Consider the following 16,522-nt stretch of genomic DNA (forward strand, 5'->3'; position numbering starts at 1 on the left):
GTAGCCCTTAAATCACGTTTGGGGCATGCCCACGAACCTAACACACCGATTCGTTAAATGTCCACGATAAGCGACAGCCCCAAACACACTGCGAGCGCCACTCTTTGCCCAATAAATCGAACACACTCTAGTATGTCTAATGGGATTTAAAGAAGCAACTAGTAGAAAAACATTCGCCCCTACAACATCCTAAAGAGGAACATGCACTGTGGTCTTATGGGCTACAAAAAATACGAGAAAGGGAGGAAACTTTATTTGAAAATAGGAAGACGGGAATGTGGAAAGAGTTATGAGTGAAGCCCAATTTCCAGGACTCCAGTAGCAAAGGCTCCCAGCTTGGCTCTCTCTAGCAGCTCACGCTGTGTCGAAAGGTCCGAGCTGGACAGTGCTAAATTCCAGGACTCTCCAGAGTTTTGGTAGGTGTTCTGTTGCCAAACCATAGGGCAGACTTTTTGTAGCTCATAAATCCCGTTTGCGACATGCCCACGAACCTAACACACCCATTTGTTAAATGTCCAGGATAAGTGACAGTCCCAAAGACACTGCGAGCGCCACTCTTTGCACACTAAATCAAGCACTCTAGCAAGTCTAATGGGATATAAAGAAGCAACCAGTAGAAAAAAACATTCGCCCCTACAACATCCTAGAGAGGGACATGCACTGTGGTCTTATGGGCTACAAAAAAATGAGATTTTTTGTAGCTCATAACCCACGTTTGGGACATGCCCAGAACCTAACACACCCATTAGTTAAAGGAGCCATGAAGAGAAAACACAAGTTTGGTTCATTGAAAAATTGCCTCGTTAGAACCATAACGACACCACTTATAACGCAAACTTCGCTCAAATAAGCTACATAATAAGGAAAAAAGGAAATGACCATGCGACCCACCAGCTTATTTTCCTCAACAGAGCCTATGATGTCACTCGAGAATGCTCTGCGATTGGCGGAGGCCGGCAAAAGCAAACGCATGTTAGGCAGGGCTTACAGTTTCCATAGCGAGCTAAATGCCCGTGAAACATACTGCACATTCTTTTTATGACAAAGAACGGTGGAGTAAACGGTTGAAGTTCCGAACGAACACGCAAGCGTGTGCGCCAATGCGTACGAAATTACCGCCGGCCGAACTCGACATCTCGCCGTCGCTACCTTCGCGCAGACGAATTTTCGGGTTCAGGCTCTTAGGGGCCAGCGAACCGTTCCAATACGTACAGCCGCGACCTTGCTTGGTATCTTAATCCCTTGACAGGAGGTTGGCCGTCATATCGCCAACCAAGAAAGGTAAAAATAGAAACGAGGGGACGAAGGAACAGCAACAAGCGACGAGATAGTGCCAGTCGTCGCAGAAGTTTCGAATGGTGTTGGCTTGCTGCTGTCGTTACGAGCTCGTTTCCAGTTTACGACCAATAAAAAATTAAGTTTGTTCGAGTACTTTACAATGAAATTTCGTTGTTGCGTTTTTAAATGCCCATGTAGTACGGGCAAATCGTCGAGGGAGGGCGACATCCCCGCCGGTGAGGAGATCTCCTTTCATGTGCTGCCCAACAACGAACCTCGGCGAAGCAAGTGGCTACGTTTTGTGAACTTTGCAAACGGAGGAGAAAGAGAGCTAAAGGAAGTACGAGTGTGCTCGCTTCATTTCCGAGGAAGTGATTACGGCAGGGACCCTTACGTTAGCTCACTCCTCGGACATGCTGGCGCTCGTCGCCGACTTCGTCAAATCGCTCTGACCTCGGGGGAAAAAATGCCGTAAACACCGCGCATTGACGCTCGTATCTTATTGGTCGAAGCAGAGAGCTCGCGCGAACGGCTTTCCATACACGACACCGGCCAACTGGCATAAGTGATACTTCTACTGAAATTTAACTATTATTAACCGTAATAAAAATACGGCACATACGTACCAGTCTGTATTCGTCCGTCGCGACGGGGCTGACGAGGCAGCGGTGCCGACGGCAGAGCGTTCGTCTGTTGTGGCTTTCCCATCCACCGCGTATCCCACAACTCTTGCCGCTCGTGCACTTAGAAGCATTGAGCGTTCAAGTGGTGTGAGGTTGTTAAATGCAAGCCCGAGCTCCTCGGCGAGAGTTTTATTCTCCGGATCAGGCGATTACATGACTAGGGCTGCGGGTGCACTAGGTTTTACTAGTATTTTTAAAATGGCCGCCGTCTCGGTCGACTACCGCGTGTGGGTGCTATATGGAGTCGACATACTAAGTGTCTGTTTCATGGACCGGCTCGTATGACGCCATTGTTCACGTCACGGAATGTGCAATTTTAGCGAGAGATTTAAAATTTTGGCTTAAATTGCCTTATTTCTCAGTGAATAAAGCATCATTTGCTTCCGGGACAGCGCTTGGGGTACTATGAAACACCTAATCTTTCGAATAAAACAAACTTTTGTTTTCTCTTCATGGCTCCTTTAAATGTCCACGATAAGCGACAGTTCTAAACACACGCGAGCGGCACTGTTTACCCACTAAATCGAGCACACTCTACGAAGTTTAATGGGATTTAAAGAAGCCATTAGTAGAAAACATATTCGCCCCTATGACATCCTAGAGAGGAACATGCGCTGTGGTGTTATGGGCTACAAAAAATGAGATTTTTGTAGCCCATAAATCACGTTTGGGACATGCCCACGAAACTAACACGCCCATTCGTTAGATGTCCACGATAAGCGATAGTCCTAAAGACACTGCAAGCGGCACTCTTTGCCCACTAAATGCAGCACACTCTAGTAAGTCTAATAGGATTTAAAGATGCAACTAATCGAAAAAAACATTCGCCCCTACGAGATCCTAGATTGGATCATGCACTGTGGTCTTAGGGGCTACAAAAAATATAAAATTTTTTGTAGCCCATGTTGGGACCGTATCATCCCAGCGCTGACACCAGTTCTTGCGTTCGAGTGGGGGCACCCGATCCGAGCTCCGTGGCCTCCGACGTACGCGTGGTAGCGGGGTGAAGCGAGCGGCCAGCCGCTGTTGCAGCCGTGAAGCCCAGAAGCCGTAGGCTAATGTAACTGTTTACTTCAAAGCGAGAGGTGAGCCAAAGCAAAAGAACAATGTCTCGACGGGCGAGGTTACAATACAGGACTCCAGAAGAGTGACAGCATGGATTCGCTGCTCTAACAGGAATGGGTTATAGCGCTTGCGGACCTTGTATTTATACCCAAAAGCCGTAACGGTCAAAAAAGCCTTCCCTTTACATTTTGCGCACGCTACACACTTCACAGACACACACAATGCTCTTTCCGGAGTTTGTAAGCAGTCGGTAGCCTCGGCGCACGTTGAGACCGAGAGAGGGGAGAGAGGAGGACTCCGCTGCGATCGCGGGTCCTCTGTGTCATTGAACAAGCCTCGGCACGCCTCGTCGCCAACTGCCGAAGTTTGAAACGCGTCGATAACGAGGTGTCTGACCCAAGCTTGTCCTGACGTGAATCATGAGTCACCGACATGGTGGCTCCTGACTGCTGAAAGGCACACGCAGTGGCTTCGCCGCACAGCCGAGGCGTGATGCGGGAAAGTACGGCGGCGCAGGTCGATTCGTAACAGCTTCTCCGCCGGGGGTCCGAGATCCCGATAGATAAGGGTCTTCAACTGTTGTCCAGAGGGATGCTTTCGAAGTGAAGTGCTCGGTAGATTCTCGACTCCAGGGCTTGGCTGTATGACACCGTGCTGGAGCTTCACAGGGTCGATCACTGGACGAGTAGTGGCTCCCCAAGAACGTCTCTGGCTTGGTTAGGCAAGCAACAGAACAACACAGGACAGGAAGACACAACCACATCGCCGGCAAGTGCGAAGACACTAAAGCTCTACCAGGCTTTTAGTTGCGAAAAAATACGCTAATAACTAACTAATCCAGTTATATTTTAGCCCAGCAGTACTTTAGACAAGTGCACAAACTTGAAAGGTGACATTTCGCGTGATTGGAAATGTTAAATGTTTCACACAAAAAAAACGTAATCGTAAAGGGCGAAATCTGCGCCAGGAAAAACAATGAAATTGAGAAAGTCAGGCGTCTACAGGCCACTTCTCGCGCAGAGAGCTGCGATTTGAGCTGTCGTCATTGCCCTGAGCTTTCCCCAATTTGTACCGCAATTAAGGTGTGCCTGCTTTCTGAAAGCTACTGCGACCGCTCGAGAGGACATCGGCCTTCTTACGAGACGTGTCCCGAGCGCGCGGAGGACACTGCTCTAATTTCCACCGCTCGAGCAAGGCGTGCGCTTTCGTTCTCGGCCGCTCTGCGGTCCGCTGAGACCCATCGGAAAGCGGGCGAGCGGCACTGCCACTCGGCAGGCGCGTATGGGTGCTCTGGCGGCATTTGTTTGCGACACTGTCGGCAAGAAGCGAACACCGCAGGGTGTTTTCGCTCCCCTTTCCGGCTCTCAAGGCCAATTGAGGCACGGGCGGACCGGTCTCAGAAGACGGCTCAACCCCAGGCGACACCGGAATGGCTACGTGTACGGCTGGCCATTGCCTGACATCGAGTATCTGAGTTTCCGGAGGAACGCTAGTGACTCGCTCCGTTGCCGCGCCGTCACTACACTTAGCTGCACCGTGAACATCGTTCAGTGTCTCGACTGCCGGCTCTGCCCCAGCGTTGCTAGGTTCTGAACTCGTGCGCGGAGAAACACCCTTCGTTTCAACGGACTCGTATTGCCTACTTTCGCTCACGTCCCGGTTTAGGCTTTCCCACAGAACGCCGTTAGCTTGCGAGGCGCGCGCGTGAGCCTCAAGAAATGCGCTATCTCCGCTCTCTGTCTGAGTTTCGCTGTTCCTCTTAGAGGTGGCGACCCTATCGTTACTCGAGCTCTTCGAAGCGAGCCCAGTTGGTTCTTTCCTCGGTAGTTTCTCGAAATTGTACCCCTTGTCGCGTAACAGCTGATCTGACCTGTTCGAGAATAGGTACCTGTACTCCGGAAGGTGTGGGGATACTGCAGCCTGCGTCACAATTTCACCAAACGGACCTCCGATGCTGAGCCTAGCAATCGGCAGACGCACGTTTCGTGCTTCCATGGCCTGCCTCACCCAAACACACTGTCCCGTCAGCTGATCTGGTTCAACGTACGAAGGGTGAATCATGTCTGCCACCGCCGCGGAGTCGCGAACAACTGGGAACGGTTTACCTTTGACGACAAGTTCACGTACGTATGGCTACAGAAACTGCGTGCTGTCCTCACTCTGATCTAGTACGTGAAAGACGAGTTTTCCTTTCTTGCAACTGGCAGCGAAATGTCCCGTCTCGCCGCAGTTGTAACACACAGCCGTCTGCGTGCTTCAAACTCTTTCTTTCTGCGCTGCTCCTCAGCGTCTGCTCCTCTCTTTTCGTTATCGTGGCCAGTTTCTCTATCCACGACAACTATTTCCCTTGCTCCACCGTCTTCCTGAGAGCTGTGCCTTTCGGCCCTGACTTATCAGGCCTCGGCCTGAACTCTTTGGCCGTATTTTGGCCCCGGCGTACCTCGTCATGCGACGAACTCGTCGGCTAGCTGAGCTGCCCAATCCACAGTATTTACCCCTGGAATGTCCCGCACTCAAAGTCTAAGGTTTTCTGGTAGACGGCGGTAAAACTGCTCAAGACCGAAGCGCTCAACTACCTTGTCGTGCTCTCCGAAAGCCCTTGCATCTGTGAGCCACTCCTCCATGTTTGCCCTCAGCTTGTAGGCGAACTCCGAGTACGACTCGCCCTTAGCTTTCCCGGCTTCACGGAACTTTTGGCGAAACGCTCCTGCTGACAGCCTGTACTTACGCAGGAGGCTCGACTTGACTTTCTTGTAGTCTTCCTCCTCCTCCTTTGAAAGCGAGCCATCACGTCGGATGCCTTACCTGGCAAAAGCGTAAGCAGCTTTTGCGGCGATGAGTCTCGGCTAAACTGGGCCCTCTCACATGTATGCTCGAAGTTGACCAAAAAAGACCTATGTCTTCTCCTACCTTGTAGGGTCGCATTAGGTCGCTCATTCGCAACGTAGGTCGCCCAGTCACCGCAGATTGCACGCTTGGCGCGCTGCTATCACTCTCACGCCTAGATCGAGATGCCTCGATGTCTATACGTTTCATTTCCAGCTCATGCTGTCGACCTTGTTCTAGCCTTCTATCCTCGCGTTCCTCTTCTCGCTTTCATTCCTCGCGTTCCTCTTCGCGCTTTCTTTCCTCGCATTCCTGTTCTTGTTTCTGCCTTTCGAGCTCCTCGCTTTTTCTCCTCGCGTTCTCCCTTTGCAGCATGACGCTTCGCGGTCTCCCTGCCATTCATCAGCTAAATGCATTCCGACAGCTCGTCATCGTCAGCCCCAACAGCGAGTATAGGCACCGGACACTGCAGTTTGCCCGAGACTGCAGCGCCGCCTCTCGCCGCCGCTTAGCAACTCCGGGTCGGTGGATGTATCTACTGGCTGTTCAGCCGGCGTGAAAACGCGCGCTTTGTGCGGGTCGAGGTTGTGTGGCGGAAGTTTCTATAGGAACATCGTTATAATGGCAAGTTCCAGCGTCGTAAAGGATAAAAAACCTGCAGGAAAAAATTCGTGGCAGCGCCGCTACTGCTGCGTAAAGGACTGTCACAATCGCGAAGGGCAGCCTGGCATCGTTATGCACAGGTTTCCCGGGCAGCCGTGGGAGAAGGAGCGTCGCCAGAAATGGATTTCTGCAGTACGAAGAGTCAAGTAAGTAAGCCATGACCTTTTTTGTCAGTGGAAGGAGTAAAATAGTGAGTACGATCACCGTTTATGCGTAGCGCACACGCCAAGGGTCGTAAAACTAAAACGCTTTCTTTCAGTGTTTCATACACATCGCAGACTGCGATATTTGTGAATCGCATGCCGTGGTATTTGCACAACACAAAGTATTACGGCTACCGCCACTATTGTTTTATCATCAGTAACCTTTTTCTTTTTTCTCAGTGAAATTCACGGCACCGAATGGACGCCAAAAGACGGCTCAAGAATATGCTCCCAGCACTTCGCGGGGGGCGCCAAAAGCAATGTGAAGACGCATCCCGCCTACTGCCCTACTTTGTTCCCCGAGGTCTACAGAGTTCGGCCACGCATTCCAAGCGAGAGCCTGGCAAGATATCAAAGGCAAGGTGGCATTCACACGCGGTATTTGAGGCCTTTAACATTTTCGTGACTGCGGAAAAATCGGTTGTTTTGGGTGTTAAAAGAAATATATTTCTTTTCTTGCCACAGAAAATGATTGATGCTGAAGTGTATGATACGAAATGAGAGAGAAGGAATAGGACTTTTTACAGCAATAATTTCAAACAACAGGTCTATAACACAGTTTATAAAAATATTATCAAAACCAAAAAAAAGCAACAAAAAATTGATGATAACCTTAGTGCTACATTGCACACGGTAGACATAAAAACAATTTGAAGTATAAACTTTGAACATACAGCGCTTCTAGAATAATACTGCACATATGAGCGGTGTAAGTACAAAAGGTATTCACATACACAAATAAACACGAACAGCCGCGCGCTGCTCCGGACCGCTACGCCAAGGTCAACTCCGGGCCGCCTTCGTGGAGAAAACTCGGCCCTCTCTCTGTGCAGTCTGCACGAAATGGTCTCGCCCGAACGAAGTGGACACCCTTCTGATGGGAGCTGAGGCCTTTAGTAAAGGGACGGTTCTGTTTACAACGCGCGCCCGCGATAGAGCGACCGGAGAAGAAAGCGAAACTCACCGCGGCGCACATCTGGTGATGGTCATGGGCGACTTGACGCACTTTCACAGCTCGTACTAAAGTCTGATGAATCGAAGTCGTCTTCCGTGTCTCTGCCGCTACCATCATGCACAGATTCAAGCTCAGGTACATCGGAATCCGTCGAAATTCGCCGTTCGCGCGAAGGATCGGCGAGCGGCGGTGACTCCATAACTGAAACCACGTGAGCTCGTCTCCCCGCCGCCGAAGGACATTTAACAACCTCTCCCCCCCCCCCCCCCCCTTCCACGGCAGGAAAACGAAACTCAAAAGCGAAACTGATAAAATACTTCCTCCTTTGCCATTTGGATGGCGTTAGCGGTCCAGAAGCGTTCATAGAATGCCAAAATTTAAATTTGCATTCACCGATCTCACACTATCGATTGTTCACGAAAGTGTTAATGTATTTTGCGTACTCTGAAAGCTGAGGTTATTATTTTTAAGCAAGAAAATAGCGTCTAGTTAAGGGGAATATGAGAAGGAGGTGGAGGAGAAGGAGTAAACTTTATTTAGGCGAACCTTAATTAGTAGCTGAAGTCTGGAGACCCGCCTGGTGGGGGGTTTCGTCTTGTAAGGGATACCCTGTCGTGCGCTGGTCACCCCGGGCCCTTTCAATCAGCCGACGCTGGGAGGAGAGGTCGGAGCTGGTTAGCCGTGCCACCCACTGCTCGTACGTAGGTTGGGGATTAGAAAATTAGAAAGAATTTTCACTTAGTTTTTCTTCCTAAAAGGCAACACCACTAGCCCAACAAAATGCTGTTGACAATAATTTATTTTCACAAAAGCTTTTTCATGGCGTATTCGATTTTTCGGCTCACTTTCAGGTGTCGCAGAAGGGGTACCCTTAGCAAGCCCCATCAACATCCTGTACAAGTGGGTAGCAGCCACGCAGCAAACCACGATTCCACTGCTAGCTTTGAAGAACTTGACACACACCAGGTGCCGACTGAAAGCCAGCCAGGCATCGAGGTGCCGAAACAAAAGTGTGATCAGGTAGTCAAGCAAATTGCCATGAACAAATACGTCTCTCCATCTTCAACGCATGCGCCGCGTTTCACAGATGATAATGTCAGATATTGAGGAACTGCCATATATGTAAGCTCAATTGCTCTGCATTGGTACTTGACTGTACTGAGTGTAAAATTCTCGACTTCATTGTACCTTTCTTATTCACATTTTTAGAGCAAACGTTTACTCCCCCTGCTTGCAATTCTGCCTATTCCACATAGATTGTGTAGCTATCCAGCTTTGAACGGGTCACACGGTGTTCGTGGATTTTTGGCGGAGACATGTTTGCAGTGCTTCTCTTTTTTTCAGGCATGCCAGACTACAGCTCACGACAGCGGAGGAAACAGCTTTTCAATGTTCATATGCTTGGCACAAGGAGGGGATGTCTGCACCCAGGTCGACCACACACCTGTCTGTGATGCAGTTGTTCAATGCACCCCGGCCGCCGTTCGTACAGTTTCTCGTCACAGTGGGCCAGACAAAAGGACCAGTTTTTTTAGCGGCTATGAAAGTGTCAAAGACTGCAGTGTGGCAATGAGGGATCTGTGTGGTGTAACACTTGAAGTATTCGCGCTTCTACTGAGTTTACTGCCTGCTGCTTCAGAGAGGAGCTGCGATGTTCCTGTTTGTGATCGTCTTGTGATGTTCTTAATGAAGCTTAAACTAGGAATCACATACTCATCGCTGGCCATTTTGTTTTCAGTTAGCAGAAAAACAGTGTCGCGCCACTTTCATGGCACTCTGCGCACACTCAGCACAGCGACAGAGAAGTGGATTTTTCGCCCTCCAACGAATGTGTTAATAGCAACAATGCCAGATTGTTTCAAGGTGCATTATCCTGGCTGCACCATGATTATAGACTGCACTGAAGTAGCAACAGAAAAGCCACCCACGGTGCCACAGCAGCGAGTGCTGTATTCAAACTATAAAGGTGGCTACACAGTCAAATTTTTGGTGGGCATAGCACCCTGCGGTCAAGTCTGCTTCAAGAGTAAAGCATATGGAGGAAGGTGTTCTGACGCCTATGTCACTGTTGATTCGGGGTTTCTCGATCTCGTACAACCAGGAGACGTAATCATGAGTGACAAAGGGTTTCCCGGCATTAAGGCGGGTCTAGAAGGCGCGCAGGCAGTCCTTGTGATGCCTCCTTTTCTTAAAGGCCAGGACCAGTTTACTGAGAGTGAAGTGCGAGATACCTATGACATCGCACAGGTTCGAATCCATGTAGAAAGAGTTATACAGCGCATAAAAACGTACCACATCTTAAACACGCGTGTTCCAATCGAGTTGATAGCCGAAATGTCGGATGTGTTTCATTTGTGCTGCATATTGGCAAATTTGCAACCGCCTATCATAAATGAAGAGGAGAGTGTAGATCCAAGCAGTTAGCTTCGAAGGTTCCTCACTTTAATGGGATGTAGTCTGTTGTGATGCTTGCCCAATTGAGGCATATTGAAGTGAATTTTTTATAGCAAAGCACTTCCTCGACTGTACTATTTTTCTTGTTCTAGTGGGCACGCATTGCGCATCAACTTTCCTGTAAATAATTTTTGCCGTTTGAACAATGTTTGATGGGAAAATGTGTTTATTTTAGTTTGTAATAGCTTCCGAATAAATTCATTAGTGCTACCCTTGTCTCTCGCATGAATCTCCGCAGCACAATTACATTTGGCTGAATAGTCTTGTGATGTGCAGAAGAGAAAACTACTCTAGCAAAAACACGGCATTCCCTGCACTACCTCTGCTAACAATTTTCTGTATTCACTATCGAAGGAGAATAAGGAGCTGGACGAAGAAACAAGATCAGAACAAAGCGTATATTGCTTTAGGCTGTATATTTATTAACACTCAGTTGCGCAAAGGCACAAATTAGCCCAGATTTGTCAAGTAGCTGCACAGGAACCGCAGCTTCGTATTTACACCCGACGCCATTTCACCAATGCAGGCAGGAGCCAAACAAAGTAAAACTCCTCAAGGGCACGCACAGCTGAACACAAGAAGCTGTCATCCCTGGGGACAACAATCGTGACACTTTGTTTACTGGTGTAAACAAAAAAGAAGCACAATTCAAGGTTGCACACGTACATTAGGAGTTGCACTTGCGTGTAGTACTTGTGAGTCTTAGAAAGGGTTAGCTCGCCGTTGACGTATTTAATATATGGAACAAATGAGCGCGGCACTTTATGGTCGACTACATCACTGTCCCTTTGTTTAGATGGACATTTTATCTCCAAAAGGCAAGTCCCCTCTCGATACATGAAAAGCCCGTCCGGACTGCCACACAGCCACGGTTGCAGGGGATGCACCACCAGACCTGTCTGAAAATAAGCAAAATAAGTAAAGTAAGTTAGGTATCCACTAGCTCCTAATGGCAAAGCAACTTGATTTCAGGTAAAAATAGAAAGTCGATGTGTTACCTCTGTGACATGCGAAGAGAGTGTTTGCTCAAAGTGCTTCCGTGCCAACGGCTCCGTCCTTGTGCCTGAAATTTTTTTTTCTCAGAAAATTGGCAAATCGAAACAAATTAACGCCATACCATGCCTTGTAGCATCTGAAGAAAATGGTCTGGCTTGAAGGAGTGAATCCACCAGGTCCTCGGGAGTCTTTCTTGCTCGCAGGATGCTGTGTGCCGTTGAACATGTGATGCGCACTCTCCTTGCCATGTGCCAACTGTTGGTATTAACGGTATCAATGTAATAAATGGTAGCTGCAGAAACATACTAAGTCGTTTAGAATGACAAAACGAACTGCTGAAGGGACAAACCTCAAGTTCCTGGACTGCCCTTTCGTAGTTGCTGAGAGTCTGAAGGTGTTGCCACATTTTACATTTTTGCTGTAATACTCAGCACACTCCTTTGCAAGGAGATCTTCGTGACACTTCTTTCTCACGAGAACCTTGTTTTGAATTAGTTCCACCTCCAAGTCGTGGTATACCTTCTGGTGTGGCCTAAGAAGTCGTTGCAATTCTGCAACATGTTCATCTTCGACAGAGTTGCCCACCAATGCTTCACAGGTTTCATCCGCACTCTGGCTCATCTCTTTTAGTACAGATATCATTGGACACTTTATGTCAGGGAAATGCTGCAGTACGTAGTTGGGCTCCAACTTGGTAGGCTCTTTATTCCCGGCATACCGGTGCTTGTTGGCTGAAAGAAAATACAGTGTCAATCTTAGAATGGATAGCTCATATTCATGCTTTAATTATTTCCGTAGAAAACTAAAATGTCCTGCTAGAACATTCTAGAAGCCTCGGCAGCTGGTACTGTAGTGCGTTTTCAACCTTCAACCCTACATAGGGTTACCCGCCGCGGTGGCTCAGTGGCTAAGGTTGGTAAGGCTAAGGTAAGTCGCTGCTGAGCACGAGGTCGCGGGTTCGATTCCCGGCAGCGGCGGCCGCTTTTCTGAAGGAGGCGAAAAGCAAAAACGCCCGTGTGTACGAGATTTCGGCGCACGTTAAAGATCCCCAGGTGGTCAAACTTAATCCGGAGCCCTCCACTACGGCGCACCTCATCGCCTGCGTTGTCGGCGCGTTAAACCATACAATCAATCAATCAATCAATCAATCAATCAATCAATCAATCAATCAATCAATCAATCAATCAATCAATCAATCAATCAATCAACCTACATAGGGTTCACGGTTTGCATTCAGTTGAGGCACTTACCACCAAACAACTCTTCAATGGAGGCTTTGTCGTTGATTGAAGGCTTCTTCGATGGCCTACCCCATTGCTGTGGCTGTGATGTACATGAGTTCTCCTCGTGCTCGTTAACATGTATGGCAACTGCAGCACAGTGCTTGCAGTCGCCAGTCGCTCCATAACGGCAACTGCACTTTCCGCCTTGTATGGCGCGGTCTTTACTTATCTGTAAAAATTAAATCATACCTTGTGTTATGTCCATGTGGTCCTGCTGCTCATCACCTACACTTGTATATTGTGACTATCGCGTGGACGACCACGCGCAGGGGCTTTTATTTATTTGTTAAGCGTTCGCGAGAGCGTACCACCTAATGTTTTCTACACTCAATCATTTGTAATCGAAACACACGTGGGTTCCGCTTCAGTTTTGAAACGTTTAAGTCTCCATAATTCTCACAGACTAGATAATCCTGGCAGAATGTGAAGTGCGCATGAAGGCTCACTACTAACTCATAGCCCGCTCTAATTTACCCGTTTGATGCGAACGCTATCAACAGCACGCACACAATTTTGTTCCGTGCAGCCATTTAGCAGCAAGGTTGTTCAAACGCTGCGGTTGACGTCCGCCTCTGGTGACATAGCGACAATACATGGCCGCGTACGTGGGGAGTTGCTGTAAGCGGCTGTAACTGTGGTAACCCGGAAACAAATTGTATCACAGTGAGCCGCTCAGACGACTATAACATTACTCACAAGAAAGAAGCCGAAACTAAACGGCATCTTCGTAAACAGAACCCACCGCTCCACTGTATCAGCAGATTTCACACTGGGTGGCACTGGGTTTACTTTGTCATCAGCTAACAGCGTTTCGAATGTGTTGTTTAATTAGTGACAACACCAACCGAGCTGAAGTAGGGCCACGGATAAAGGTAACTGTAGTGTGGTTGCGCGAACAGAGATAGTAACAACATAAACACACCCCTGTCACGCACCGCCGAGTCACTTTATTAGGCCGCGATACACTAAAAAAATTGGTACTGACCTGGAGAGAAACGCTGTAGATACTCTTCCCTTGCTGCGAATGGCACTTCGAAACGATGCATGTCGCGTCAATTTCTTTTACGGCGTACACGTGCCCCGCAACGTACAATTTCTGCCCCTTCTCGCGCACGCGAGGCCGAAAGTAATTGTCCAGCCCTGTAATTCTCCGGAAACCGCAGAGAAGCACTTGAGGCATGGGGACAAGGCGAAATCGAGACAAGATGCACTAGAGAACAGTTTGACAGTACGAGACACGTTTTAAAGCAAACGCAGAAATAATTCAACGAGAGACAAAGCGGCCTTGAACGCATTACCGCGCTCCTGTCGTCTGGCCTTCACCGACCCGGAGTTTGCTCAAGCTTCCACGGGGCGGCGCTAGTGGTACTAATTCGTCGCGCCCTCTGAGCAGTGACCGGTGCCTATAGCCTGTATCAGCTCTGGTTTCCTCAGCGCGTCCTAACATCCAAGAGCAACTCTTTTGCAAGCTCAAACAACTGCGGTTTTTTCAACGCTTTCAAATTCATAGCCGGGCTAGAGTACTGCTTTCCCACTGCTACAAAATGGTTTTGCACGAATAACCCTCGCGACAAAAACACATGCGCTACCAGCTATCCTCAGAAGCCTGGTAAAGCTCAGTGAAGAGAAGTCCCGCACTCACCATTGACCGCCGTGAATTCTGCGAAGTCCGAAGCCGCCTCGACGTCTGGGTGTTGAATCCCGGACCGCTGGCTCCAGGTGTTACGAAGTTGCAATCCTACCGCTGCCACCCAGTTGTTGCAACCGTGGCATCCCAGCGCGGACACTAGTTGTAGCGACAGAGTGGGGGCCATACCTCGGCAAAGTTGGCGCGGCTCACTCAAACTCAATCACAATTTTTTTTTTTCGAATCACCACTCACTCAAACTAAGACTCAATGCTGAGCAGCCCATCTGCGCTCACTCAAACTCAAACACACATTGAGCGCAAAACTCCGAACTCACTCGGACTCAAAACTCAAAATGTACTCAGAACTCAAAATGTACTAAAACTCAAAATGTACTCAAACTCAAAATGTACTCAAACTCAATATGGACTCAACACTCAAAATGTACTCAAAACTCAAAATGTACTCAAACTCAGTGTACTCAAACTCAAAATGAACTCAGAACTCAAAATGTACTCCAACTCAAAATGGACTCAAAACTCAAAGTGAACTCAAAACTCAAAATGTACTCAAAACTCAAAATGTACTCAAACTCAAAGTGAACTCAAAACTCAAAACGTACTCAAAACTCAAAATGTACTCAAACTCAAAATGAACTCAAAACTCAAAATGAACTCAGAACTCAAAATGGGCTGAGAACTCAAAATGATTTCAGAACTCAAATGGCCTCACAACTCTCTCATGCTAGGAATTTACTCGGGGTCAGATGGACTCTGATTTCATTAGCAGTCAGTGTTTTCAAATTCACGCGTTGTAAAAATATTACGGGTGCAAATTCGTGAGCTCAAATTCTTGCATTCGCCACGACATGACACCGTAGCTCCTGTGAGGTCGGAAACAATTTCCATTGCAGATTTAATACAGCTATACCTGCTGCCCATAAAGAGTAGCGCTGATTGGAAGCAATTGTACATATATATTGGATACCAAACTCTTGATGTGAGCTCCGTGTTCGCGTTCATGACAGAGGCGGTCCAGGCTCGATGGTGGGCTGGGTCCCCAGGTCGAAACAAGCAAGATTAGGTGAGGGGACGTGCGCTCACTGCTCCGTTCATTTATGTTGAAGCTGTTTAGGGTTACGGTTCCGTGCATTCTTGCTCTGCATCTTTAAAAAACGCCTTGTGTCAAAGCGAACTGTCCCCGCGAATCTCTGAAGCGCGAGGCGTTCATGGATATACCTTTGCTGTTTTATTGCGTAGTATTCTTTGCCGAGTACACCCCTACCCCTAACCCCGCCATGATCTTGTAACGCCTTGCATATACACAAAAATGCAGATATCACGGAAGTACATCCTCTAATCATTACAAAAGCGTAAATGTAGGGAATTGATAAAACTAAATGTTAAAAATCTAAAAAAGAAATAAGAAAAATATCGAAAATGGCGAACCGTGTAACACGGGAATCATAGATCGTCTCAGATTGGGTGAAAATGCAGAGAGGTGTGGCGCTAAAGAATGTGGGGTATCAAATTGAGGGTCTCGAGGAGGTAAATCACGTTGGACAAACAAAAAAGTGTCTCGTTGTTTGCTGAGGCACTTGTATTAGTTTTTATTAGCATTTGCTAGGTGGGATGAGCTCTCGTAGCTCGGAAAAACACCAAGCTGTCGTTGTAAGCAATGACCGCCACCGTACGCAGCTGTTAACTTCCAGCATGCACGCGTGTGTGTGTGTGTGTTTGAGAGAGTGTGTGAGTGAGAGAGTGTGTGACAGAGAGAGTGAGCGAGAGAGAGTGAGTGAGAGAGAGGGAGAGGGAGAGTAAGAGTGTGAGAAAGTGAGAGAGAGTGTGAGCGAGAGTGTGAGTGAGAGAGAGTGTGTGAGAGTGTGAGAGAGAGTGTCAGAGTGAGAGTGAGAGAGTGTGAGTGAGAGAGTGAGAGAGAGTGAATGAGAGAGTGAGAGTGAGTGAGAGAGTGAGAGTGATAGTGAGAGAGAGTGTGAGAGTGGGAGTGAGAGAGTGAGATTGAGAGTGAGAGTAAGAGATTGAGACAGTGAGAGAATGAGAGTAAGAGTGTGAGTTAGAGTGAGTGTGAGTGAGTGAGAGTGTCAGTGTGAGTGAGTGGGAGTGAGGATTACAAGTGAGAGTGTGAGTGACAGTGAGTGTGTGAGCGTGAGTGTGACTGAGTGTGTGGGTGAGTGTGAGTGTGAGAGAGTGAGTTTGAGTGTGAGTGTGAGCGTGGGAGAGTGTGAGTGTGACTGTGAGTGAGAGTGAGTGAGACTGAAAGTGAGAGTGTGAGTTAGTGTGTGTGTGAGAGTGAGAGTTAGAGTGAGTGTGACTGAGTGAGAGTGAGTGAGACTGAAAGTGAGAGTGTGAGTTCATGTGTGTGTGAGAGTGAGCGTTAGAGTGAGAATGTGTGTGTGAGTTGTGTGAGTGTAAGTGAGAATATGAGTCTGAGTGTGAGTGAGAGTGAGAGAGTGAGTGTGAGAGTGTGAG

General features: G+C 48.2%; 2 protein-coding genes across 2 annotated transcripts; one reads left to right on the forward strand and one right to left on the reverse strand.

The window, feature by feature from the left end:
- The first annotated feature begins 8,568 nt into the window (after window positions 1-8,568).
- LOC144139375 (uncharacterized) lies at window positions 8,569-10,257 on the forward strand. Its single transcript, XM_077671740.1, has 2 exons — window positions 8,569-8,693; window positions 9,018-10,257. Exon 2 carries the CDS (start codon window positions 9,063-9,065, stop codon window positions 10,095-10,097), a length of 1,035 nt encoding a protein of 344 aa, XP_077527866.1. The 5' UTR covers window positions 8,569-8,693; window positions 9,018-9,062; the 3' UTR covers window positions 10,098-10,257.
- A 367-nt stretch (window positions 10,258-10,624) lies between these two features.
- On the reverse strand, window positions 10,625-11,371 carry LOC144139862 (uncharacterized). Its single transcript, XM_077672108.1, has 3 exons — window positions 11,245-11,371; window positions 11,126-11,190; window positions 10,625-11,026 (listed from the first exon to the last, which is right to left on the reverse strand). Exons 1-3 carry the CDS (start codon window positions 11,369-11,371, stop codon window positions 10,625-10,627), a joined length of 594 nt encoding a protein of 197 aa, XP_077528234.1.
- Between the last annotated feature and the right edge of the window lie 5,151 nt (window positions 11,372-16,522).

The sequence above is a fragment of the Haemaphysalis longicornis genome, unplaced genomic scaffold, assembly GCF_048455015.1.
Source record: "Haemaphysalis longicornis isolate Haplotype H1 unplaced genomic scaffold, Haemaphysalis longicornis Haplotype H1 scaffold_5, whole genome shotgun sequence".
Classification (NCBI taxonomy): Eukaryota; Metazoa; Arthropoda; class Arachnida; order Ixodida; family Ixodidae; genus Haemaphysalis; species Haemaphysalis longicornis.